The 27,506-nt window shown below is 37.8% G+C and overlaps 1 protein-coding gene across 8 annotated transcripts in view; it reads left to right on the top strand.

The window, feature by feature from the left end:
* MEF2A (myocyte enhancer factor 2A) overlaps window positions 1-27,506 on the top strand; it is a 159,114-nt gene that overhangs the window by 71,400 nt on the left and 60,208 nt on the right. For all 8 annotated transcript variants that reach the window (XM_081288993.1, XM_081288995.1, XM_081288999.1 and 5 more), the window contains one exon: window positions 23,464-23,667. In XM_081288993.1, the coding sequence (XP_081145119.1) occupies window positions 23,464-23,667 (204 nt within the window). The remainder of the gene's footprint in view (window positions 1-23,463; window positions 23,668-27,506) is intronic.

The following is a 27,506-nucleotide window of genomic DNA, read 5'->3' as shown; positions in this document are numbered from 1 at the left end:
ACTGGGGTTTGTCATACTAATTTATCTTAGTCCTTTGGATTCATAATACCTGTAGTTCCCTATAGATTGATTTTGGGGTATATAGAGATCTACATTCCATGTTAATTTTAGCATTTTTTCAGGAAACCAGACTAGCTAATATTTTCATATTATTCTAATGAATCCTTCCTGTTTAATGATCACAATTTCCACTTACATAATTGTAATTCTGAATTTGAAGGATTCTTTATTACCAGTCCTTTACTGTGGTCTTTGTTGTTTTAATATTTCTCCTGGCCTATGAATTCAGCAAAATTTTTTGCATCTACTGAATGCCATGCAATTTGTTTTAGTAGCTGAGGATGCAGCACCAAACAACACAGAAAAATCCCCCCAGCCTTCTTCAGTTTATGTATTTAGATGTCTGGATTTGTTTAGAAAGTGTTTGTTGTGGCCTGCTGCCCCCAGGAATGGGTGATAAGTGCTGTATTTCCTGAGTGTCTTTATGTTTGAAAATTTTTTTTGCCTTTGTAATTGAAGCATAATTTGAATAATCCTAACAGTCTAGGATTCCATTCTTTTCCCCAGAACATATTACAAATCTGTCTTCTGGCTTTGAATGTTGTCAGAATTCTAACACCAGACTGATTTTGGACTTGCTTTTGTTGCTTGGCTGTCCATAGTATTATTTCTTTAACCTTGATATTCAGTAAATTTGCCAGAGTTTTGTCATGAGTTTGGTTATTATTTATATTTTTTCAAGAGAAGGTGTGGTCTTTCAATATTTTTGTTTAACTTTTTAACAAATATTTTTCCAAATACTAATTTAGTATCTTCATTTTTTTTTTTAGAGCTTATGGAGTTGTTAATTCTTTTTTTTTTATTGTTGGTTGTTCAAAACATTACATAGTTCTTGACATATCATATTTCACATTTTGATTCAAGTGGGTTATGAACTCCCATTTTTACCCCGTATACAGATTGCAGAATCACATCAGTTACACTTCCATTGATTTACATATTGCCATACTAGTGTCTGTTGTATTCTGCTGCCTTTCCTATCCTCTGCTATCCCCCCTCCCCTCCCCTCCCCTCCCTTCTTCTCTCTCTACCCCCTCTACTGTAATTCATTTATCCCCCTTGTATTATTTTTCCCTTTCCCCTCACTTCCTCTTGTATGTAATTTTGTATAACCATGAGGGTCTCCTTCCATTTCCATGCAATTTCCCTTCCTTCTCGCTTTCCCTCCCACCTCTTATCCCTGTTTAATGTTAATCTTCTTCTCATGCTCTTCGTCCCTACTCTGTTCTTAGTTACTCTCCTTATATCAAAGAAGACATTTGGCATTTGTTTTTTAGGGATTGGCTGGCTTCACTTAACATAATCTGCTCTAATGCCATCCATTTCCCTCCTAATTCTATGATTTTGTCATTTTTTAATGCAGAGTAATACTCCATTGTGTATAGATGCCACATTTTTTTTTATCCATTCATCTTTTGAAGGGCATCTAGGTTGGTTCCACAGTCTTGCTATGAACATCGATGTAGCAGTGTCCCTATAACATGCTCTTTTTAGGTCTTTAGGGAATAGACCGAGAAGGGGAATAGCTGGGTCAAATGGTGGTTCCATTCCCAGCTTTCCAAGAAATCTCCATACATTTCCAAATTGGCTGCACCAATTTGCAGTCCCACCAACAATGAGCAAGTGTACCCTTTTCCCCACATCCTCGCCAGCACTTGTTGTTGTTTGACTTCATAGTGGCTGCCAATCTTACTGGAGTGAGATGGTATCTTAGGGTGGTTTTGATTTGCATTTCTCTGACTGCTAGCGATGCTGAGCATTTTTTCATGTGCTTGTTGATTGATAGTATGTCCTCCTCTGAGAATTGTCTGTTCAGGTCCTTGGCCCATCTGTTGATTGGGTTATTTGTTATCTTATTGTCTAATTTTTTGAGTTCTTTGTATACTCTGGATATTAGGGCTCTATCTGAAGTGTGAGGAGTAAAGATTTGTTCCCAGGATGTAGGCTCCCTATTTACCTCTCTTATTGTTTCTTTTGCTGAGAAAAAAACTTTTTAGTTTGAGTAAGTCCCATTTGTTGATTCTAGTTATTAACTCTTGTGCTATGGGTGTCCTATTGAAGAATTTGGGGCCCGACCCCACAGTATGTAGATTGTAGCCAACTTTTTCTTCTATCAGATGCTGTGTCTCTGATTTGATATCAAGCTCCTTGATCCATTTTGAGTTAACTTTTGTGCATGGCGAGAGAAAGGGATTCAGTTTCATTTTGATGCAAATGGATTTCCAGTTTTCCCAGCACCATTTGTTGAAGATGCTATCCTTCCTCCATTGCATGCTTTTAGCCCCTTTATCAAATATAAGATAGTTGTAGTTTTGTGGATTGGTTTCTGTGTCCTCTATTCTGTACCATTGGTCCACCTGCCTGTTTTGGTACCAGTACCGTGCTGTTTTTGTTACTATTGCTCTGTAGTATAGTTTGAAGTCTGGTATTGCTATACCGCCTGATTCACACTTCCTGCTTAGCATTGTTTTTGCTATTATGGGTCTTTTGTTTTTCCATATGAATTTCATGATTGCTTTATCTATTTCTACAAGAAATGCCGTTGGGATTTTGATTGGCATTGCATTAAACCTATAGAGAACTTTTGGTAATATCGCCATTTTGATGATGTTAGTTCTGCCTATCCATGAACAGGGTATATTTTTCCATCTTCTAAGATCTTCTTCTATTTCTCTCTTTAGGGTTCTGTAGTTTTCATTGTATAAGTCTTTCATCTCTTTTGTTAGGTTGATTCCCAAGTATTTTATTTTTTTTTTTGAGGATATTGTGAATGGAGTGTTTTTCCTCATTTCCATTTCAGAGGATTTGTCACTGATATACAGGAATGCCTTTGATTTATGCGTGTTGATTTTATATCCTGCCACTTTGCTAAATTCATTTATTAGCTCTAATAGTTTCTTTGTAGACCCTTTTGGGTCTGCTAGGTATAGAATTCTGTCATCTGCAAACAGTGATAATTTAAGTTCTTCTTTTCCTACTTTTATGCCTTTAATTTATTTCGTCTGTCTAATTGCTCTGGCCAGTGTTTCGAGAACTATGTTGAACAGAAGTGGTGAGAGAGGGCATCCCTGTCTTGTTCCAGATTTTAGAGGGAATGCCTTCAATTTTTCTCCATTCAGAATGATGCTGGCCTGTGGCTTATCATAGATTGCTTTAACAATGTTGAGGTATGATCCTGTTATCCCTAATTTTTCTAGAGTTTTGAACATAAAGGGATGCTGTACTTTGTCGAATGCTTTTTCTGCATCTATCGAGATGATCATATGGTTCTTAATTTTAAGTCTATTGATGTGGTGAATAACATTTATTGATTTCCGTATATTGAACCAGCCTTGCATCCCAGGGATGAATCCTACTTGATCATGATGCACAATTTTTTTGATATGTTTTTGAATCCGATTCGCCAGAATTTTATTGAGGATTTTTGCATCTAGGTTCATTAGAGATATTGGTCTGTAGTTTTCTTTCTTTGAAGTGTCTTTGTCTGGTTTAGGAATCAGGGTGATGTTGGCCTTGTAGAATGAATTTGGAAGTTCTCCCTCTTTTTCTATTTCCTGAAATAGCTTGAAAAGTATTGGTATTAGTTCCTCTTTAAAGGTTTTGTAAAACTCTGCTGTATACGCATCTGGTTCTGGGCTTTTCTTAGTTGGTAGTCTTTTGATGGTTTCTTCTATTTCTTCAATTGATATTGGTCCATTTAGGTTGTCTATATCCTCCTGACTCAATCTGGGCAGATCATATGACTTAAGAAATTTATCAATGCCTTCACTATCTTCTATTTTATTGGAGTATAAGGATTCAAAATAATTTCTGATTATTTTCTGTATTTCTGAAGTGTCTGTTGTGATGTTGCCTTTTTCATCCCGTATGCTAGTAATTTGAGTTCTCTCTCTTCTTCTCTTTCTTAGCATGGCTAAGGGTCTGTCGATTTTATTTATTTTTTCAAAGAACCAACTTTTAGTTTTGTCAATTTTTTCAATTGTTTCTTTTGTTTCGATTTCATTAATTTCAGCTCTGATTTTAATTATTTCTTGCCTTCTACTTCTTTTGCTGTTGTTTTGCTCTTCTTTTTCTAGGATTTTGAGATGAAGTATGAGATTATTTATTTGTTGTTTTTTTCTTTTTTTAAGGAATGAACTCCAAGAAATGAATTTTCCTCTTAGAACTGCTTTCAATGTTTCCCATAGATTCCGATATATTGTGTCTGTGTTTTCATTTATCTCTAAGAATTTCTTAATTTCCTCCTTGATGTCTCCTATAACCCATTGATCATTCAGTAACCTATTGTTTATTCTCCAAGTGATGCATGATTTTTCCTTCCTTCTTTTATCGTTGATTTTCAGTTTCATTCCATTATGATCAGATAAGATGCATGGTATTATTTCTACTCCTTTATATTGTCTAAGAGTTGCCCTGTGACATAATATATGATCTATTTTTGAGAAGGATCCATGTGCTGCTGAGAAAAAAGTGTAACTACTTGATGTTGGGTGGTATATTCTATATATGTCCATTAAGTCTAGGTTATTAATTGTGTTATTGAGTTCTATAGTTTCCTTATTCAACTTTTGTTTGGAAGATCTGTCCAGTGGTGAGAGAGGTGTGTTGAAGTCTCCTGATTATTGTATGGTGGTCTATTAGACTCTTGAACTTGAGAAGAGTTTGCTTGATGAACATAGCTGCACCATTGTTTGGGGCATATATATTAATGATCGTCAAGTCTTGTTGGTGTATGGTTCCCTTGAGCAGTATGTAGTGTCCTTGTTTATCCCTTTTGATTAACTTTGGCTTCAAGTCTATTTTATTTGGTACAAGTATGGACACCCCTGCTTGCTTCCGGGGTCCGTATGAGTGATATGATTTTTCCCAACCTTTCACCTTCAGTCTGTGTATGTCTTTTCCTATCAAATGCGTCTCCTGTAGGCAGCATATTGTTGGGTCTTGTTTTGTGATCCATTCTACTAGCCTGTGTCTCTTAATTGGTGAGTTTAAGCCATTAATATTTAGGGTTATTATTGAGATATGGGTTGTTCTTCCAGCCATATTTGTTTATTTATGTTACTAAACATGGTTTGTTTTTCTCTTTGATTATTTTCCCCCCTTTACTGTCCTACCTCCCACTGTTGGTTTTCATTGTTTTTTTCGATTTCCTCTTCCTGTAATGTTTTGCTGAGGATGTGTTAAAGAGATGGTTTTCTAGCTGCAAATTCTTTTAACTTTTGTTTATCGTGGAAGGTTTTAATTTCATCTTCCTTCCTGAAGCTTAATTTCTCTGGATACAGGATTCTTGGTTGGAACCCATTTTCTTTCAGTGTTTGAAAAATGTTATTCCAGGATCTTCTAGCTTTCAGAGTCTGTGTTGAAAGATCAGCTGTTATCCTGATTGGTTTACCCCTAAATGTAATCTACTTCCTTTCTCTTGTAGCTTTTAAAATTCTCTCCTTATTTTGTATGTTGGGCATCTTCATTATAATGTGTCTAGGTGTGGATCTCTTATGATTTTGCACATTCGGCGTCCTGTAGGCTTATAGGATTTGGGATTCTGTCTCATTCTTCAAGTCTGGGAAGTTTTCTCGTATTATTTCATTGAATAGATTGCTCATTCCTTTGGTTTGGATCTCTATACCTTCCTGTATCCCAATGACTCTTAAGTTTGGTCTCTTTATGTTATCCTATATTTCTTGGATGTTCTGCTCATGGTTCCTTAACAGTCTTGCTGAGCTGTCTATGTTCTTTTCAAGTTGAAATACTTTGTCTTCATTGTCTGATGTTCTATCTTCTAAGTGTTCTACTCTGCTGGTAGTATTCTCAATTGAGTTTTTAAGTTGGTTTATTGCTTCCTGCATTTCTAGGATTTCTGTTTGTTTGTTTTTTATTACCTCTATCTCCCTGTATAGTTGATCTTTTGCTTCTTGGATTTGTTTATGTAATTCATTGTCAAAGTGATCTTTCATTGACTGATTTTGCTGTCTCATGTCTTCCTTGAGACTCCAGATCATCTGAAGCGTGTATATCCTGAATTCTTTTTTTTTTTATTATTTTATTGTTGGTTGTTCAAAACATTACAAAGTTCTTAATATACATATTTCACAGATTGATTCAAGTGGGTTATGAACTCCCATTTTTACCCCGTATACAGATTGCTGTGTCACATCAGTTACATTTCCATTGATTTACAAATTGCCTTTCTAGTGACTGATGTATTCTGCTGTCTATCCCATTCTCCACTATCCCCCCTGCCCTCCCCTCCCTTCCCCTCCCCTTCTCTCTCTCCACCCACTCTACTATAAATCGTTTCTTCCACTTATATAATTTTTCTCCTACTCCTCCTTTCCTCTTATATGTAATTGTGTATAACCCTGAGGCTCACCTTCCAATTCCATGCAATTTCCCTTAACTCTCCCTTTCCCTCCCGCCTATCATCCCTGTTTAATGTTAATCTTCTTCTCCAGCTCTTCGTCTCTACCCTGTCCTTGGTTACTCCCCTTATATCAAAGAAGACATTTGGCATTTGTTTTTTAAGGATTGGCTAGCTTCACTTAGCATAATCTGCTCTAATGCCATCCATTTCCCTCCAAATTCTATGATTTTGTCATTTCTTAATGCAGAGTAATACTCCATTGTGTATAAATGCCACATTTTTTAAATCCATTCATCTATTGAAGGGCTTCTAGGTTGGTTCCACAATCTTGCTATCGTGAATTGTGCTGCTATGAACATCGATGTAGCAGTGTCCCTGTAGCATGCTCTTGTTAGGTCTTTAGGGAATAGACCGAGGAGGGGAATAGCTGGGTCAAATGGTGATTCCATTCCCAGCTTTACAAGAAATCTCCATACTGCTTTCCAAATAGGCTGCACCATTTTGCAGTCCCACCAACAATGAACAAGTGTACCCATTTCCCCGCATCCTCGCCAGCACTTGTTGTTGGACTTCTTAATGGCTGCCAATCTTACTGGAGTGAGATGGTATCTTAGGGTGGTTTTGATTTGCATTTCTCTGACTGCTAGCGATGTTGAGCATTTTTTCATGTACTTGTTGATTGATTGTATGTCCTCCTCTGAGAAGTGTCTGTTCAGGTCCTTGGCCCATTTGTTGAGTGGGTTATTTGTTATCTTATTATCTAATTTTTTGAGTTCTTTGTATACTCTGGATATTAGGGCTCTATCTGAAGTGTATGGGGTAAAGATTTGTTCCCAGGATGTAGGCTCCCTGTTTATCTCTCTTATTGTTTCTTTTGTTGAGAGAAAACTTTTTAGTTTGAGTAAGTCCCATTTGTTGATTCTGGTTGTTAACTCTTGCGCTATGGGTGTCCTATTGAGGAATTTGGAGCCTGACCCCACAGTATGTAGATCATAGCCGACTTTTTCTTCTATCAGACGCCGTGTCTCTGATTTAATATTGAGCTCCTTGATCCATTTTGAGTTAACTTTTGTGCATGGCGAGAGAAAGGGATTCAGTTTCATTTTGATGCAAATGGATTTCCAGTTTTCCCAGCACCATTTGTTGAAGATGCTATCCTTCCTCCATTGCATGCTTTTAGCCCCTTTATCAAATATAAGATAGTTGTAGTTTTGTGGATTGGTTACTGTGTCTTCTGTTCTGTACCATTGGTCCACTCGCCTGTTTTGGTACCAGTACCATGCTGTTTTTGTTACTATTGCTCTGTAGTATAGTTTGAAGTCTGGTATCGCTATACCGCCTGATTCACACTTCCTGCTTAGCATTGTTTTTGCTATTCTGGGTCTTTTATTATTCCATATGAATTTCCTGATTGTTTTATCTATTTCTAGAAGAAATGCTGTTGGGATTTTGATTGGGATAGCGTTGAACTTATAGAGAACTTTTGGTAATATCGCCATTTTGATGATGTTAGTTCTGCCTATCCATGAACAGGGTATATTTTTCCATCTTCTGAGGTCTTCTTCTATGTCTCTTTTTAGGGTTCTGTAGTTTTCATCATATAGGTCTTTCACCTCTTTTGTTAGGTTGATTCCCAGGTATTTTATTTTTTGGGGGGATATTGTGAATGGAGTAGTTGTCCTCATTTCCGTTTCAGAGGATTTGTCGCTGATATACAGGAACGCATTTGATTTATGCGTGTTGATTTTATATCCTGCCACTTTGCTGAATTCATTTATTAACTCTAATAGTTTCTTTGTAGACCCTTTTGGGTCTGTTAGGTATAGAATCATGTCGTCTGCAAATAGTGATAATTTAAGTTCTTCTTTTCCTATTTTTATGCCTTTAATTTCTTTCGTCTGTCTAATTGCTCTGGCCAGTGTTTCGAGGACTATGTTGAACAGAAGTGGTGAGAGAGGGCATCCCTGTCTTGTACCAGATCTTAGAGGGAATGCCTTCAATTTTTCTCCATTCAGAATGATGCTGGCCTGTGGCTTATCATAGATTGCTTTAACAATGTTGAGGTATGATCCTGTTATCCCTAATTTTTCTAGAGTTTTGAACATAAAGGGATGCTGTACTTTGTCGAATGCTTTTTCTGCATCTATCGAGATGATCATATGGTTCTTAATTTTAAGTCTATTGATGTGGTGAATAACATTTATTGATTTCCGTATATTGAACCAGCCTTGCATCCCAGGGATGAATCCTACTTGATCATGGTGTATAACTTTTTTTGATACGATTTTGAATCCGATTCGCCAGAATTTTATTGAGGATTTTTGCATCTAGGTTCATTAGAGATATTGGTCTGTAGTTTTCTTTCTTTGAAGTGTCTCTGTCTGGTTTAGGTATCAGGGTGATGTTGGCCTCGTAGAATGTCTTTGGAAGTTCTCCCTCTTTTTCTGTTTCCTGAAATAGCTTGAAAAGTATTGGTGTTAGTTCCTCTTTAAAGGTTTTGTAAAACTCTGCTGTATACCCGTCCGGTCCTGGGCTTTTCTTAGTTGGTAGTCTTTTGATGGTTTCTTCTATTTCCTCTATTGTTATTGGTCTGTTTAGGCTGTCTATATCTTCCTGACTCAATCTGGGCAGATCATATGACTTAAGAAATTTATCGATGCCTTCACTATCTTCTATTTTATTGGAGTATAAGGATTCAAAGTAATTTCTGATTATCTTCTGTATTTCTGAAGTGTCTGTTGTGATATTGCCTTTTTCATCCCGTATGCTTGTAATTTGGGTTCTCTCTCTTCTTCTCTTCGTTAGCATGGCTAAGGGTCTGTCAATTTTATTTATTTTTTCAAAGAACCAACTTTTGGTTTTGTCAATTTTTTCAATTGTTTCTTTTGTTTCGATTTCATTAATTTCAGGTCTGATTTTAATTATTTCTTGCCTTCTACTTCTTTTGCTGTTGTTTTGCTCTTCTTTTTCTAGGATTTTGAGATTATATATGAGATCGTTTATTTGTTGGTTTTTTCTTTTTTTAAGGAATGCGCTCCAAGCAATGAATTTTCCTCTTAGAACTGCTTTCAATGTGTCCCATAGATTCCGATATGTTGTGTCTGTGATTTCATTTAACTCTAAGAAGTTTTTAATTTCCTCCTTAATGTCTTTTATAACCCATTGATCATTCAGTAACCTATTGTTCATTCTCCAAGTGATGCATGATTTTTCCTTCCTCCTTTTATCGTTGATTTTCAGTTTCATTCCATTATGATCAGATAAGATGCATGGTATTATTTCTACTCCTTTATATTGTCTAAGAGTTGCCCTGTGACATAATATATGATCTATTTTTGTGAAGGATCCATGTGCTGCTGAGAAAAAAGTGTAACTACTTGATGTTGGGTGGTATATTCTATATATGTCAATTAAGTCTAGGTTGTTAATTGTGTTGTTGAGTTCTATAGTTTCCTTATTCAACTTTTGTTTGGAAGATCTTTCCAGTGGTGAGAGAGGTGTGTTGAAGTCTCCCATGTTTATTGTATAGTGGTCTATTAGACTCTTGTACTTGAGAAGAGTTTGCTTGATGAACGTAGCTTCACCATTGTTTGGGGCATATATATTTATGATTGTTATGTCTTGTTGGTGTATGGTTCCCTTGAGCAGTATGCAGTGTCCCTCTTTATCCTTTTTGATTAACTTTGGCTTGAAATCTATTTTGTTTGATATGAGTATGGACACTCCTGCTTGTTTCCGCAGTCCATATGAGTGGAATGATTTTTCCCAGCCTTTCACCTTCAGTCGATGTATATCTTTTCTTATCAAATGCGTCTCTTGTAGGCAACATATTGTTGGATCTTTTTTGTGATCCATTCGACTAGCCTGTGTCTCTTAATTGGTGAGTTTAAGCCTTTAACATTTAGGATTATTATTGAGATTTGGTTTGTTCCTCCAGTCATATTTGTTTATTTATGTTACTAAACATGGTTTGTTTTTCTCTTTGATTACTTCCCCCCCTTTACTGTCCTACCTCCCACTGATGGTTTTCAATGTTATTTTCAGTTTCCTCTTCCTGTAGTGTTTTGCCAAGGATTTTTTGAAGAGATGGTTTTCTAGCTGCGAATTCTTTTAACTTTTGTTTATCGTGAAAGGTTTTAATTTCATCTTCCATCCTGAAGCTTAATTTCGCCGGATACACGATTCTTGGTTGGAGCCCATTTTCTTTCAGTGTTTGAAAAATGTTATTCCAGGATCTTCTAGCTTTCAGGGTCTGTGTTGAGAGATCAGCTGTTATCCTGATTGGTTTGACCCTAAATGTAATCTGCTTCCTTTCTCTTGTAGCTTTTAAAATTCTCTCCTTATTCTGTATGTTGGGCATCTTCATTATAATGTGTCTAGGTGTGGATCTCTTATGATTTTGCACTTTCGGCGTCCTGTAGGCTTCTAGGATATGGGATTCTGTTTCATTCTTCAAGTCTGGGAAGTTTTCTCGTATTATTTCATTGAATAGATTGTTCATTCCTCTGGTTTGGAGCTCTGTGCCCTCCTGTATCCCAATGACTCTTAAGTTTGGTCTTTTAATGTTATCCCATAATTCTTGAATGTTCTGTTCATGGTTTCTTAGCAGTCTTGCTGAACTGTCTATGTTCTTCTCAAGTTGAAATACTTTGTCTTCATTGTCTGATGTTCTATCTTCTAAGTGATCTATTCTGCTGGTAGTATTGTCAATTGAGGTTTTAAGTTGGTTTATTGCTTCCTGCATTTCTAGGATTTCTATTTATTTGTTTTTTTATTACTTCCAACTCCCTGTGAAATTGATCCCTGTGAAATTGATCTTTTACTTCCTGGATTTGTTTCTGAATTCTTTATCTGACATTCCATCTGCTGCAGCTGTTACCTCTTCTAAAGTTGAGTTGACCTGCATTGCTTGTGGTCCTTTCTTTCCTTGTTGTTTCATACTGCTCGAGTTTCTTTCTGCTTGGTGAAACTGTTTTGTTTTTGAAATTTCCCCCCTATATATTTATATTACTCTTGTATAGTTGAAAAGTCTCCCTTGCAGGATGGGCAGCGGCTGTGCTCCTCCTCCAGTTGGTGTGACATGTCTACCACGCCCACGGACCCCTGGGGCTGTTCTGCCGGTCGGTCGCAGGTCTGCCTACCTTGCAGGCGCAGGCGGCAGCTCTGCTCTGCCCTTACAGCAATTGGGGTGACATGTCTACCACGCCGGGGGGGTCGCTGGGCCTGTTCCGGGCACGGGAGGCGGCTCTGCTCTGCCCCTACTCCAATTGGTGTGACGTGGCGCTGGGCCTGTTCCGGGCGTGGGCGGTGGCTCTGCTCTACCCCTACTCCAATTGGTGTGATGTAACTACCACACCTGCGGGCCACTGGGTCTGTTCAGGGTGCGGGCAGCGGCTCTGCTCTGCCCCTACTCCAATTGGGGTGACGTGACTACCACGCCGGTGGGCCTCTGGGCCTGTCCCGGGCGTAGGCGGCGGCTCTCCTCTGCCCCTCCTCCAATTGGTGTGACGTGTCTACCACGCCTGCGGACCCCTGGGCCTGTTGTGCCGGTCGGTCGCAGGTCTGTCTACCTTGCGGGCACGGGTGGCAGCTCTGCTCTGTCCCTTCTCCAATTGGGGTGACGTGACTACCACGCCCGCGGGTCGTTGGGTCTGTTCCGGATGCGGGCGGCGGCTCTGCTCTGCCCCTACTCCAATTGGTGTGACGTGCCTACCACGCCGGCAGGCCACTGGGCCTGTCCCGCGTCTCGGTTGCAGGTTTGCCTACCTTGCGGGCTCGGGCGGCAGCTCTGCTCGGCCCCTACTGCAGTTGGGGTGAAGTGATACCACGCCTGTGGGTCGCTAGGCCTGTTCCGGGCGCAGGCGACGGCTCTGCTCTGCCCCTACTCCAATTGGTGTGACGTGTCTACCACACCGGCAGGCCGCTGGGCCTGTTCCGCTGGTCGGTTGCAGGTCTGCCTATCTTCCGGGCTCGGGCGGCGGCTCTGCTCGGCCCCTACTGCAGTTGTGATGAAGTGATACCACGCCAGCGGGTTGCTAGGCCTGTTCCAGGCGCGGGTGGCAGCTCTGCTTTGCCCCTACTCCAATTGGTGTGACGTGTCTACCACACCGGCAGGCCGCTGGGCCTGTTCTGCCGGTAGGTCGCAGGTCTGCCTATCTTGCGGGCTCGGGCAGTGGCTCTGCTCGGCCCCTACTGCAGTTGGGATGAAGTGATAACATGCCGGCGGGTCGCTAGGCCTGTTCCGGGCGCGGGCAGCAGCCCTGCTTTGCCCCTACTCCAATTGGTGTCACATGTCTACCACGCCGGCAGGCCACTGGGCCTGTTCCGCCGGTCGGTCGCAGGTCTGCCTACCTTGCGGGCTCGGGCGGCGGCTCTGCTCGGCCCCTACTGCAGTTGGGGTGAAGTAATACCACGCCGACGGGTCGCTAGGCCTGTTCCGGGCACGGGCGGCAGCTCTGCTCTGCCCCTACTCCAATTTGTGGGACGTGTCTACCACGCCGGCGGGTCGCCAGGCCTGTTCCGGGCGCAGGCGGCAGCTCTGCTCTGCCCCTACTCCAAGTGGTTTGACGTGTCTACCACGCCGGCAGGCCGCTGGGCCTGTCCCGCTGGTCGGTCGCAGGTCTGCCTACCTTGCGGGCTCAGGCGGCGGCTCTGCTTCGCCCCTACTGCAGTTGGGGTGAAGTGATACCACGCCGGCGGGTTGCTAGGCCTGTTCCGGGCGCGGGTGGCGGCCCTGCTCTGCCCCTACTCCAATTGGTGTGACATGTCTACCACGCCAGCAGGCCGCTGGGCCTGTCCCGCTGGTCGGTCGCAGGTCTGCCTACTTTTCGGGCTCCGGCGGCAGCTCTGCTCGGCCCCCACTGCAGTTGGGGTGAAGCGATACCACGCCGGCGGGTCACTAGGCCCACTCCGGGCGCGGTCGGCGGCCCTGCTCTGCCCCTACTCCCATTGGTGTGGCGTGTCTACCACGCTGGCAGGTCGCTGGGCCCATTCCGCCGATTAGCCAGTGGTCTGCCTACCTTGCGGGCTCAGGCGGCAGCTCTGCTCAGCCCCCACCGCAGTTGGGGTGAAGTGATACCACGCCGGCGGGTCGCTGGGGCTGTTCCGGACGCGGGCTGCAGCTCCGCTCTGCCCCTCTGGCCCCCACAGCACTCAGCAGGATCCGGACCGAGAAGCAGTCTCCGCGGATTCCTCAGCCCTGGGTCAGAGCAGCTCCGGGAGCCAGAACTTGGCCGCTCTGGGCTCCGTGCATGCTCTGATAGGAGCAGGCTCCAAGAAGCAGCCTCCGCGGGCTCCTTAGCCCTGGGCCAGAGCAGTTCCGGAAGCCAGAATTCGGCCGCCCCGGGCTCCGTGTATGTTCTGATAGGAGCAGGCCCCAAGAAGCAGTTTCCGCGGGTTCTTCAGCCCTGGGTCAGAGCAGTTCTGGCAGCCAGAACCCGGCCGCTCTGGGCTCCGTGCATGCTCTGATAGGAGCAGGCTCCAAGAAGTAGCCTCCGCGGGCTCCTTAGCCCTGGGCCAGAGCAGTTCCGGGAGCCAGAATTCGGCCGCCCCGGGCTCCGTGTATGTTCTGATAGGAGCAGGCCCCAAGAAGCAGTTTCCGCGGGTTCTTTAGCACTGCGCCTGAGTAATTTGTCTGCGAGACGCAGGTGAATGGCAGCCTGAAATTACCTGTTCTATGGTTGAATGAGCTATGATCAGTCGAAAACAGGGATGATGACGTCAACTCTCCAAGATGGTGGCCGCTGGCTTCCTCTGTGGTCTGACTGGTGGAGAACTGAACTGGACCGCTTCCTTCCCCCGTCTCAAACCCAGAATTCAGCACTGTGTACCATGATTGCACAGCTGGCAGGAGCCCACAGAATCCACAACGCTGTTTCTTTGCGTTGCTATCTCTTGCTTCCCAGCACATGCTGCAGATTCTAGCCATAGGGCGATTTGCTGAATAAGCAGCATGACCCTCCGTGCGGACAAATCGCTCGCGTTTGAGCCCCTGTAGCTGATCCTCGTGCGATGAAAAATCCTTCCACTAGGTTTTGGAGCACCCCAGTTTTGCTAGAAATTCCTAACAAGATAATTTTTAGCTGTTCTAACTCATCATTCTTCCGAACAGTAACACAGTACACGGGAGTGATGCACTCCCTTCGCCGCCATCTTCTGGAGTTCAGTATCTTCATTTTTTTGCCACTGTACCCAATAACTTTATTCATTTTAGCTAATTTTCTGTTTTGATTCTTTGAATTTTGTTATTGTAGCTCTAAATCTCTGTTACAGTCTGATTTCTTCTTTTTCCCTCTTGTGATTGTTTTCAGAGCTATACCAGCTCATGTTTTAGGTCTTTCTGTTATCTCATATCTTTGACAATGGTATTAGGTATAAATTAACAAAAATGACTTTTCTATAAAATTCTCTTCCTCACCTTTCTTCCTACCACTCTTTCTTCTGCCTCTTAACTCCCCTCATCCGTCCTGGGACTATGAAGTCCTTAGTTTTGTGAAGAACTTCATATGAATTATCTGAATCTACCTTTATTTTCATCTAAATTTCATCTAATATGGCACATGAAAATTCATTGTTTGGGATTTTGACTTTTTCCTAGAAGAATACTCTTGAGCTGTGGTATCCTTTCATTCCTTTTGTTGCTTCCCTCGTTGTATTTCATTTTTCCTTTGATTGTCCCAAAAATGTATTTATAAAAATAAATATTTGAATAGATGTTAGAATTTTTTACTTGTGTTTTATATTTAAAATTTTAAGGGTTGGAGGTATAACTCAGTGGAAGAACATTTGCCATTTAACATGTGTGAGGCCCTGGGTTCCATTCTAGAACTGGAAAACAACAACGAAACCTAAATTCCCCCAAAAACAAAAAAATTAAAGTATCAGGTATAGGCCAGTATTCAAAGATACTTCATAAGAGGTGATTTGAGTTTGTGGCACAATTTCTATATGGACATATACCATAAACAGAGTTCATTACATAGGCTGATTTTTTCATTGAAGTTTAAATAAAAACTTTTTCTTAGACTTTTCTTATAATCACTTTACTAACCAACTGGATGTTTGGTCATATATGGAGTATTGTGCTTTGTGTACTTGAAACAGAAACATAAGGCTTTGGGAATATTATATTTTTGTGAAATAAAGAGAATATTTAAATGCTAAGATGTATAGATATTAAATGCATTTCGTGTTACCAAAATTAAGAAAACAGACATCTTGCCTCAATTAAGTGAAAATGATTAAACTGCTTTATTACCTGTTTGATTTTTATCATGCTACCTAAGAAACAAAACAGATTGAAGAAACACAGAAACATCTTTAAATTATACATGTGAAATGCATTTTCTTTGTTGCTTTTGTATGTACATAGTACATCTGTAAGAGGATATAGCATTAATTTTCTGCCTTTGAATAGCAATTGTAGTGGAAATAATTACTTCATGAATTAGAAATTCTCTGCTTTTTATAGAGGATTTGCAATGATTGTAGCTACTGCAATGTTAAGTCTAGACCAACATTTAGACAGTGATCATAGGAAGAAAAGCATATGATATTGATGGGAAAGACATTGCTGAACTTTGTTGGTGTTCTACAATTTAAAGATTATTCAAATGTTTATTCTAAAGGACTTTTAAAAATACTTTTTCGAGTATTTTAGATTCACAGCAAAATTAAACAGAAAATAGAATCCAGTATACTTTTCTTTCCCACTCCCAGCTTCTCCCACTGCCTACATCCTGCATCAGAAAGGTGCAGTTGTTACCATCAAGGAATCTACATTAGAGTAGTTTTGATTTGTAGAGAATGGCAGCTATTAAGAATACAAACAATAATAAGTATTGGCTAAGATGTGGGGGAAAAGGCACACTCATACATTGTTGGTGGAATTGCAGATTGCTACAGTCACTCTGGAAAGAGTACAGAGATTCCTTGGGAAACTGGGAATGGAACCACCATTTGACCCAGCCATCCCATTCCTCAGTTTATACCCAAAGGATTTTAAAACAGCATACTACAGGGACACAGCCATATCAATGTTTGTAGCAGCACAATTCACAATAGCAACTGCAACCAACCTGATGTCCTTCAGTAGATGCATGTCCTTCAGTAGAGAAACTTTGGTATATATACACAATGAACATTACTCAGCATTAAAAGAGAATAAAATCATGGCATTTGCAGGTAAATGGATGAAGTTGAGAATATAATGCTAAGTGAAGCGGAATGTTTTCTTTGATATAAGAATGCAGATGCATAATGGTGATTGGGGGGCAGGGAGCATGGGAGGAATGGAGGAACTTTAGATAGGGCAAAGAGGAGGGAGGGGAAAGGAGGGGGCAAGGGGGTAGGAATGATGGTGGAATGAGTTAGACATCATTATCCTAAGTACATGTATAAGAAACGAATGGTATGAAAATACTTTGTATATAACCAGTGTCTTGAAAAATTGTGCTCTATGTGTGTAATATGAAATGAATTGCATTCTGCCATCATGTATTACAAATCAGAATTTTAAAAAAAGGAACCTACATTTATACATCAGCATCCAAAGTTCATGCTTTACATTGGGGTTCACTTTTGGTATTATATAATCAGTCTGTGGGGTTTTGAAAATGCAATATGGTAGTGTCTGCATAATAGTTTTACTGCTCTAAAAATCCTGTGTCCTCTGTCTATTGATCCCTCATTTTTTTTCCTCCAACTCCTGGTCACCACTGATATTTATCCTGTCTCCATAGTTTTTCAGAAAGTTATGCAATTGTAATCATATAGTATATCTTTTTCAGATTGTCTTTTTTCACTTAGTAATCTGTACTTAAGGTTTCTACATGATTTGATGGCTTGAAGCCTCATTTCTTTCTAAGCACTGAAAATCATTGTTTAGATGGACCAGTTTATCTATTCACCTACTGAAGACATCTTGTTTACTTCCAACTTTGGGCAATTGTGAAGAAAGTTGATACTAAGCATCCTTGTGCATGTTTTGAGTGTACCTAGTTTTTCATCTCTTTTGGGTAAATAGCAAGGACTATAATTGTTGGATGAAATGGTAAGAGTAGATTTATTTTTGTTTTTGTAAGAAAATGCTGAACTTCCTTCAAAGTGACTAACATTTTGCATTACCACCAGCAGTGAATGAGAGTTCCTGTTTCCCCATAGCCTCAGCAGCATTTGTTGTGTTTTAGGTTTTCACCATTCTAAAAGGTGTGTAACATTATCTCAATGTTGTTTTAGTTTACAGTTCTCTAATGACATATGATGTAAAAACTTTTTTTTCTCTTATTACAACATTTTTAGTGATAGTAGCTGGGTTCATTTTGACATAATCATACATTCATGGAGTTTAATATACTCCATTTCAGTCCCTGGTGCCCCTCTTTTCCCTCCCTCCCTCTGTTCTCCTTCCTCTACTGGGCTCTCTTTTCTTTTCCATGTATCTTTATGTTCTGCCAATTCTATACTGCCTTGACTACTGTAGCTTTATAGTAAGATTTGCAGTTATACCATTTTGCTCTTTTCCTCCTACATTCTGTTAACTGTTTTGGAGTTTTTATTTAAAAATTATTTATTTTAATTAGGTATATATCACAGCAGAATACATTTTGATTCAATGTACACAATTGCAGCACAACTTTTCATTTCTCTGGTTGTACACGATGTAGCGTTGCACTATATGTGCTCATACATGTTCCTAGAATAATGATATCCATCTCATTCCACCATCTTTCTTGCTGTTTTGAAGTTTATAACTTTCAGACCTATCCACACTGAGCCTCCAGGAATTTGTCAATCACAGTTCTTAGTGCCTTTGGGACTTCTCTTTTTTAAAAAAAAAAAAAAAATTGTTTTTTTACTTGTAAATGGACACAATACCTTTATTTTTTTAAAAAAAAATGTTTTAGTTGTAGATGGACATAATACCTTTAATTAATTAATTAGTTAATTGATTATGTGTTGCTGAGGATCAAACCCAGTGCCTCATGTGCTAGGCAAGTGTTTTATCACTGAGCTACAACCCGAGCCTCCCACCCCCAACCTACTCTTAACATACAGATCCAGCAATTGCACTTCTTGGTATTTAGCCAAAAGAGTTGAAAAGTTATGGCCTCTCAAAACTTGCACAACTTTATTTGTAATTGCCAAGAGTTGGAAATAACCAAGATGTCCTTCAGCATGTGAGTGGATAAATAAACTGTGTGTACAATATTATTCAGGAGTTTAAGGGCAGGGAAAATGCTCAATATGATACTATAATTGTATCATACATGTCATGCATTTGTCCAGATTGGAGATAAACCATGGTTTTTGTTTAGTAATGATGTATCATTATAGGTTCATCAGTTTTAGCAAATGTACTACCCTGCTGATGGGTGTTTATAATGAGGGAGACACTGCATGTTTGGGGACAGAATTTATAGGAAATTTTTTTAGCTTTCTCTTAATCTTATTGTTAGTGTAAAACGAATCTGAAAAATAAAGTCTTTAAAAATAGGCAGAATGCTAAGGATAAAATGAAGCTTTCATTTAGGAAGTTAGAAGTGCTATATTTCAATTTTACAATTTTCAATTTATAGATTCTGGTGCCATCATTGAAGCATGTGTGTATTTTTGTGCAAATTGCTGAAAAAGCTTTTTCTGACTTTACTCTAGTTGGAGTAACTTGGAGGAATGGAGAGGAGATGTTATAAGTTTTTTCCTCTATTAACCCCTTCAAACTTCTGACTGATAATCCATCTTCACCTTCTGACTGATAACTTTAGACATGGTTTTGAATATGGAAAGGACAGAAGAGTCTATATTCTTTTCACTGATAAGGAGCTATTATTTTCAGAATTTTCTATAATCATGCTTAATGCATATTCTAAAGAGCCATTTTTAGTGTTAATTTTAACTTTTGTTAATATCTCACTAATTTTGAAAATATCTGTCTAGAGTAACAGTTGTTCTTGAGGTACATTACATTGTTGATTGTAATTTTCTTCAATATTAAAAGAATGAATAAACAGTCTAAATTACTGTGTCTTTGCTAGATTTAAAATTTTAATGTAGCAAGTACATATAGGTGCATCTCAAGTCATCAGTGATTTAGATTACACTGGTTGAAGGTAGTATATTTTGATAGTGGTATAATTCCAGATTCTGAAAAGTAGTATTGTAGTCTAGAATAAAAATTAAAAATTTTGTAATGACAAATGATACATAAAGTTAATATATAAAGGGAAAATTTCAAAAGATATTTGAAACACACATATGTATTTTAAAACATAAAATATATCTGTATGAGAATCTCTTACTCAGACAAAGACATTACATAATAGGAAAACAATCAAAAGATAAGCAGTTTAGAGAAAGCAGATTCTAAAGATAACAAATATAAGGAAAAAGTCACTACAAATTAGAAAAATGCATATTAAATTAGATTTTTATTTTATACTATATATTTGCAAAGATTAAAAAGTGTAATAAGGGCTGGGGTTGTGGCTCAGTGCTAGTGCCCTTGCCTGGCACATGTGAGTCACTGGGCTTGATTCTCAACACCACATATAAATAAATAAATAATAAAGTCTATCAAAACTAAAAAAAAATTTAAAAAAGAATAATAACACTTATGAAAATATTATGAAACTGTTAGAAGTAAGTATTTGACTTGGAGACTTATCCATGGGGTTTGGTGAAATGAGTAAAACAAAGAAACATCCCATTTTTGTCAAATCAAAATTCCTTGTATGTATATACAAATCATTATCATGATTATATGATAATCTTGTATAAAAATCAGAAATACTGGGCTGAAAATATAGGTTAAGGGATTTGTGTAGCTGCAAGGGAAAGTAGGGAAATAAGCAAAAGATGTTAATATATTCCATATTTGGATTTATATAAAATTATATATTTGTGTATTTATATAATTAAGATTTTTTTTAAAAAGATTAAATTATAAGAGATTTATTTTTACAAGATGAAGAAAGGAACCATTAAGGAGCTTTGATTTGCAGAGTATTCCATATAGAGGGAACATAGCATGGTTTATAAATCAGAAAGTAGCTGGTGTCTTAAGGAACACAAACTAACTCTCCCCACTTCCCCCACACAACCTGTATATTTATGCACATACTCATGCTAGTGTAGATTAAAGGATATATGGGAGTTTGGTGGGCAATAAATTCAGATAGGGAAATGGAGGATAAATATTTTTTTTGTGTATTTTCAATGAGTTTTAATGTTACTTTCGGTGCAGTGAAACCCTAATCTTTCACTTACAGAATTTGATCTGTGTTTCAGAATATCACTCTTTCAGTTACTTGGCAGATACAGAATGTTATAGATAAACCTGAAAGTCCAATAAGATCATTCATTATGTAAGCAAGATGATGAGAAATGATGTAACATAGCTTGGGTAGTAGTCATAGAGGTAGATAGAAGTAAATAGATTTGAGGTAAATATGTTTTAGTGGTAAAGTTGGCAGAATTTGCTGATAGATTGGATAGGGTAGATAATTAAGAGGGATCTAAGGTTAATTCTCACATATTTGTTTTTGTTTTTTGAATGGATGGTGGTATCTTTGCTGAAATGGAGAAAGCTGGAAAAAAATTTATTTGTTGCTTTTAAACAGTGAAGCTAGATACACTCACCAAACAAAAACCGAGAGGATAAAAACAGGGAGCCCAGGTTCAATACTTGCAGGCATTTGAATGTATGGAGGCTGAGCAGAAGAGGAGGTAGCTATAAAGACCGAGAGGAGCATCCAGTGAAGTAAGAGAATGTTGCATCATGAACATCTGGAAAGGAAGTGAGAATACTGTTAGTTCTGTTAAATGCTGAGGTGTAAAGTCAGATAGAACCAATATGTCTGTTGACTTTGATCACATAAATTACAGGTCACTGATGATGGTATTAACGAGCAGTTTTGGTGGAATATGGGGAATGGAAGTCTGATTGTAACAATAAAAGGAGAGAATAAGTGGTAAGAAATCACAGACAACTAAAACAAATGTTAAAACATTTCTTTTAAACACTTTACTCTGAAGTAGAGAGCAAAGAGATTGATTACTGCAGGAGCAATGTAGAGTGGAAGGAAATGCTAGAGCATGTTTATGTACTTCTGGTATTTGATCTAGTAGAGTGCAAGAAAGCCACGGTGGACCGTAATGTGCAGACATGTCAATAACTGCAAAGAAGGGAATGGGGAAAGGTACAGATGAAATAGTTAAACTGATAGATTTAGTGATGAAAAGATGAGGTGATTCTTTTGTTTCTAATGATTTCAAGAAAGATTATGAGAGTGAAGTTGAAGAAGATGGGGAACAGTTGACTTGAAGAATGGATTAATGAATCGAGTGATGTTAGGAATGTCAGGCAACGTTGAATGTTAATTGAGATTTAATGGTCATCAGTTCAGTCACACCAGGTATGTGTATGTGTGGTGTGTTGCCAGAAATTGTCAACTATTTGCTTAAAGACATAGGGATATTTTGGTGTATATTTAGGAAGTCAGTTTCTTTTTGGTGAATGTGTCAGAAAAGTATGTTAATGAGAGAAGAGGACACATTAGAAGTGTTTGAAAGGGAGTGAAAGTAGTGTTGGGTCATCAAATCTAAAAAGAGAAGAAAATACATGAGAATAAATACAGGTTGAGCATCCCTTACCTGAAAATCAGAAGTCCAAAATTTTAAGCTTTTTCAGCAGTGACATGATACCGCAGTGGAAAATTCCACACCTGGCCATGTAAGATAAGTCACAATGAAAACAAAGATTGACTAAAGTGTTGTAAAAATTAACCTTCAGACTGTGTGTATAAAAACAAATGAATTATGTGTCTAGACTGAGGTCCCATGTACAAAAGTTCCAAAAATCTCAAAAAAGCCCAAATTCAAAACACCTTTGGTCCCAAGCATTTTGGGTAAAGGTTACTCAATCTGTAGTAACAAAGTGGTAAGGTAAATCAGTTGGAGGACTTGATGAGGTGAAAAAATATCTGGAGAGGTAACAGAAAATAGAGCAGAAGAGGAGACTGTAAAAATAGATTTCATGAATTTGAGATTTTGGAAGTAATGTGGATTATTGGTGGTGGTGTAGTTGAAGGTGTGACAAAGGGAATAGGTGATGAACATGTATTAGAGGTAAAATCACTGGAGATTTTCAAGTAAAGGAACTGAGAGGCCAAGGTGCCAGGGATAGAAGCAGAGCAGAACTAGAAAGAAAAGTAAAGTGTGTGGGTGGGGAGTAATCAGGTAATACTGCATGAGAAAGAGGTGGTGGTGGGTATTGCTTTGTGCTCACCAAAAGGAGGATTATAAGCTGGTATGATTTCATGGCATAGGCTTAAAAATATCTGAGGGCTTTGAAGGGGAAGGAGGACAAATAATTTGGAAGAAAGTATAGGAAGGTAAAAGGATTTATCTTCTTGGGCAAGTAATATTTTAAAACAAACTGAAAAAAAGTTGGGGTATTGGTTTGAGAGTCTTCCGGCAGCAGATTTTAATTAGAGAAATAAATTTTAAAAGAAGAATTTGAAAACATCAGAGAACTTGCTGATCCTAGACTGAATTTTAGTGGGTGCTATAGATAGATTTGGGAATGAGTTGGTGTGTATTTACTTAGTTGTTTAGACATTAAAGCCTGGATGACGATTGATTACCTGGATGATGAGTGATACCTGGATGGAGGGATTGGGGGTTTTGGTGATAATAATTTTAAGATGAGGGATAAGGGACCACTGGTCAGCTATTTCCTTCTCTGTTTCTTTTCCTTCTATGGTGTAGTCATAGCCAAAAAAAAAAAAAAAAAAGATAAGGAATACCTTCTAGAAGGAGAGGGGACTTCCCTTTTAGAGCTGTTAGACATATAAGATAAATATGTAAGACTGTAGTTTTGTGGCAGAATGGGGAAGGAGAAGGCCCATATGAAGTATGAGAGTAGAATACTTTTCCATCTTTGAAATCTGGCTCAGTATTATAAGAAGATTCATCTTCAAATAGTCTGTATTTCGAGTACTACTAATGCTTTTAATAAAATATACTTTTTTTCTTTGATTGTCTAGGTCACTTTTACAAAGAGAAAGTTTGGGTTGATGAAGAAAGCCTATGAACTTAGTGTGCTCTGTGACTGTGAAATAGCACTCATCATTTTCAACAGCTCTAACAAACTGTTTCAGTATGCCAGCACTGATATGGACAAAGTTCTTCTCAAGTATACAGAATATAATGAGCCTCATGAAAGCAGAACCAACTCGGATATTGTCGAGGTAACACATATATCTAGTAATGTGTGAATTGCAAATAATAATTGAATCTTGCGTTTAATAAGAGTAACTCTCAGATTACTTTGTACATACAGAGCATAAATCAGGTAGAGGTATCTTTTCTTTGAATTATTTCTTAGAAGGATTGAAAATGGATATATGAACACTCACTTATGCCATAAACATATCCTATTTGTTCAAACAAAATAAGGTGGGCTGTTTTACCTTATATATCTAACATTTAACTAGTATAATCGAACATTTCATCTGTGATTACATATTTTATAGGAATTTTTAAATTATTATAAGAAACCATCACTTTTGGTTAGGATGAAGTTATAATTTCAAAAATCTTAGTCATTTCATTTTGTCAGTGGTAACTTACAACTTTAAATACTAATGAAAAGGGCTGGGGCTGTAGCTCAGTGGCAGAGCGCCCACCTCACACATGTGAGGCATTGGGTTCGATTCTCAACACTACATAAAAATAAATAACCAAAGTAAAGATATTGTGTCCATCTATAACTAAAAAATATTTAAAAAAAGAAATAACACTCTACCTTTAAAAAATAAATAAATACTAATGAAAAGAAAGAAAATTATATAAACAATATTTATTTCATTAATACTACCTTTTTGGGAGGGAGGGGAAAATCCTTGTCCCTTTTTTGTTTATCCACTGCCCTTTTTAGTGTTTCTTATGGTTTTGCCAACCTAATTAAGTGAAAAAGAAAAGGAATTCTTTTTAGGATGAATTTTCATCTACTCAGAAATAGTATTTTAAAATAAAGCCTTCAAAAAGAAGAACCACTGTACTTTCCCCTTTAATTCTTTTCTGCTTCAAATTTTATAAAAAATAACTTTCCCATGTACTATATTTCTAATAACATTTTAACTTAGCTTCTTGGTTACTTTTGCCTTTTTGCTTGCATTTAGAAGAGTGTTTCATTTTTATTTTTTAAAAAGGACTTTTTCATTACTTGAGAGATACATTGGGGCTGGGATGTGACTCAGTGGTAAGCACTTGCCTAGCATGCACAGGGCCCTGGATTAAGTCCCCATTTCTGCCAAAAATCAACCAACCAACCAACCAACCAACAAAAACCTTTGGCTTAGTTTTGCAATATTAGAAAATAATTTTTTAAATTAGACATTTCCTTAGAGAAAGTAGAGAAGCCATGTGATGATGCAAAAACTAAGTATAAGAGAACATATGGAAACCCAATCTAGATTTTATATCAAATGATTGAAATTAAGCTAGAGAAAAATACTTAACTATTTTATTGTATGGGAATCTAAATTATTTGTCCTCATAGATTATGCTACAGTTTAAAAAAATGAATTTTAAAATTTCTCAGCCTTAGCAGTCCCTTTCCGGAGAGTGATTGATTTAGTTTGTTATTGAAAAAAATAATTCTGTTACTTACATTAAAAATCCAACTTTTTAGTCAATAATCAGTTGTTTCAAATGAGAAGTAAAAGTATAGTATAAGTACAGCTAGGACTCATCTCTGTAGCTTGATTTACCCATAGTTTTATGATGAATTTTCTTCTACTCAGAAATAGTATTTTAAAATAAAACCTTCAAAAAGGAGAACCAGCATACTTTCTCCTTTAATTCCTTTCTGTTTCAAATTTATAAAAGATAACTTTTATAAGTTAATACTGTGAACCTCCCTGAAATCTGTTGGGAGTTTTTTATTTTGTTTTTGTTGATCACTTTGATTAAACTCTATGGTTTAATCTTTAGCCATATTCCCTTAATATAATTATGTTTGTCATTTGTGAATTATTTTGTCACATTAGCTTTTATGGCACATCTTATCACTTATTTGCAACATGAACTATGTAGTAGATTCGCTCTTGTATTTCATGAGCATATGTTATATTTTTATAAGCTAAGGGATAATTTAGGTAAGGGTTGTAGGAGAATTTATAACTGGATTTCCTTGAAATGGAGAGTATTCCTACTGTGTTTAAAATGAGTTACTTATTTTAAACATCTTATCAAAAGTTTCACAGCCTTAAGTAAAACAAAGAAATAGAGTTGACTTTGTTGACATCAGCAAGTAGGTATTTTAGCTAGTTTCATTATAGAAGGGGATACCTCCTAACCCTAACTACTCTGCTCTTTCATTGCAGCAGTTGTTCTTGGCCCCTGGAAGTTGAGGGTACTTCGCACAGCCTAAAACTTATTTCTTTTAGAGAATTAAAGAATATAGTCTGGTTTAATCCTCACAGAATTTTAAAACCACCTCATTCTTCATCTCTGTTGTGGTCAACAGTCAAATTTTAAGAGAGTAAATCCCAAACATTTAACACGTTTTCTGAGTGCTACAATCTGTTTCAATATGAAAGAAAACTTTTGCAGTTTGATTATCAATTGGGATTTTGATATTTTCTTTTTAGTTGTGTTTTTTAGATACAAGCTAACAGGAAGGACTCTTACCAAAAGATCTCTATGAAATTCTGAATTTATATAAAATACATTGAATAGGATATACTTAGGATAATAAGCAATAAATTTGTTGTGCTCAAATAAGCTATAAGACTTTATTCTTATTACTTATAAAAATCTTACTAAGTCTTAATTATAAAACAGTGACTATTAAACTTGTAAGATAAGAGATTGGGAATTTAGCTCTGTGGCAGGGTGTTTCTTAGCATGCCCAAGGACCTGAGTTTGGTCCTCAGCCCTGTGGGTTTTCTTTTACATATGAAGATGACGCAAGCAAGTGCATCCTCACGAGTTTTTATGTAAGTGTCTGAGTTCTTTTTTATCAGTAGTAATAGCTCATAACTGGTGCATCTACTAGGACTTTTGTGGAGGACCAAACTGAATTTACAGGATAACATTATTGAAAATGGGTCAGGTACTCTCTAAGTATCTTACAGGTATCTCATATATAAGAATATTTTTAGAATACCATTACAGTTATTTTCTTTTCTGTTTTATATAGTTTCCTTTCCAAAAGTTGTAATTGGAAGCAACTTTTTTTAAAACTCATCTATACATTTGACAAAAATATTCGTAGGACTTCTGTGTGCTGTGAGTTCTACAAGGGGATGTTATTTAGAGATTTCTAATTCAAGCTGAAAGAATATTTTTTCTACCCATGGTTTCACAAATCCCTGAAATACACTTTTACCAACAGAAGATTTTATATAAATAAACTTATACTTGTTAGTGGGATTCTAGACTCCTGAGCATCACATGTGGCTGAGGAAATCAGGAGTTAAAGAGGCACAAACATTTAAGAAGTGATCTGCTTTAGGGTATTTCCTTATGTAATATGATCAGTAGTGACACTAACAAACTTCTTTAACAACTTTCATAAGGCTTCTAATGACTTTGCCTATTTCTTGTTGCATATATGTTAGCTTTTAAAATGAGTAGAACTTTACTTTTCCTGAGTTGCCAAAATACCCTCTCATAGTCTTGATTATATTAAAATGTAGTTTTCTGCAGATGTATTCTGTTCTATTGTATCCTACACACGAGCCCTTTAGGGATGTACTGTAAAAAGAAGGATGGGTGCACTGAGCTGTTAACCATATCTACAGGGTTTGTAGCATAAGGATGCACACATATTATGTCAGTGGGGTTTAGATCAAATATGTTTTCTGGGAGCATGGTAACCTTAATATGAGTATCCCTAATGCAAAAGTACAAAGTCTGGAACGCTTCAAAATCTGAAACTTGTTGAATGCTGACATGACACTCAAAAAAATTTCAGATTTCAGATTTTCAGAATAGGGCTGTTAAGCCAGTAAATTTCATAAAAATATTCCAAAATCTAAAAAGCTCTGAAATTTGAAACATTTCTTGTTCCAAGCATTTT

The sequence above is a fragment of the Spermophilus citellus genome (assembly GCF_964194105.1).
Source record: "Spermophilus citellus genome assembly, chromosome: 4".
In the NCBI taxonomy this organism is placed as follows: domain Eukaryota; kingdom Metazoa; phylum Chordata; class Mammalia; order Rodentia; family Sciuridae; genus Spermophilus; species Spermophilus citellus.
The sequence above is the reverse complement of the archived record's forward strand: the minus strand, read 5'-3'. Positions and strand labels throughout refer to the sequence as shown.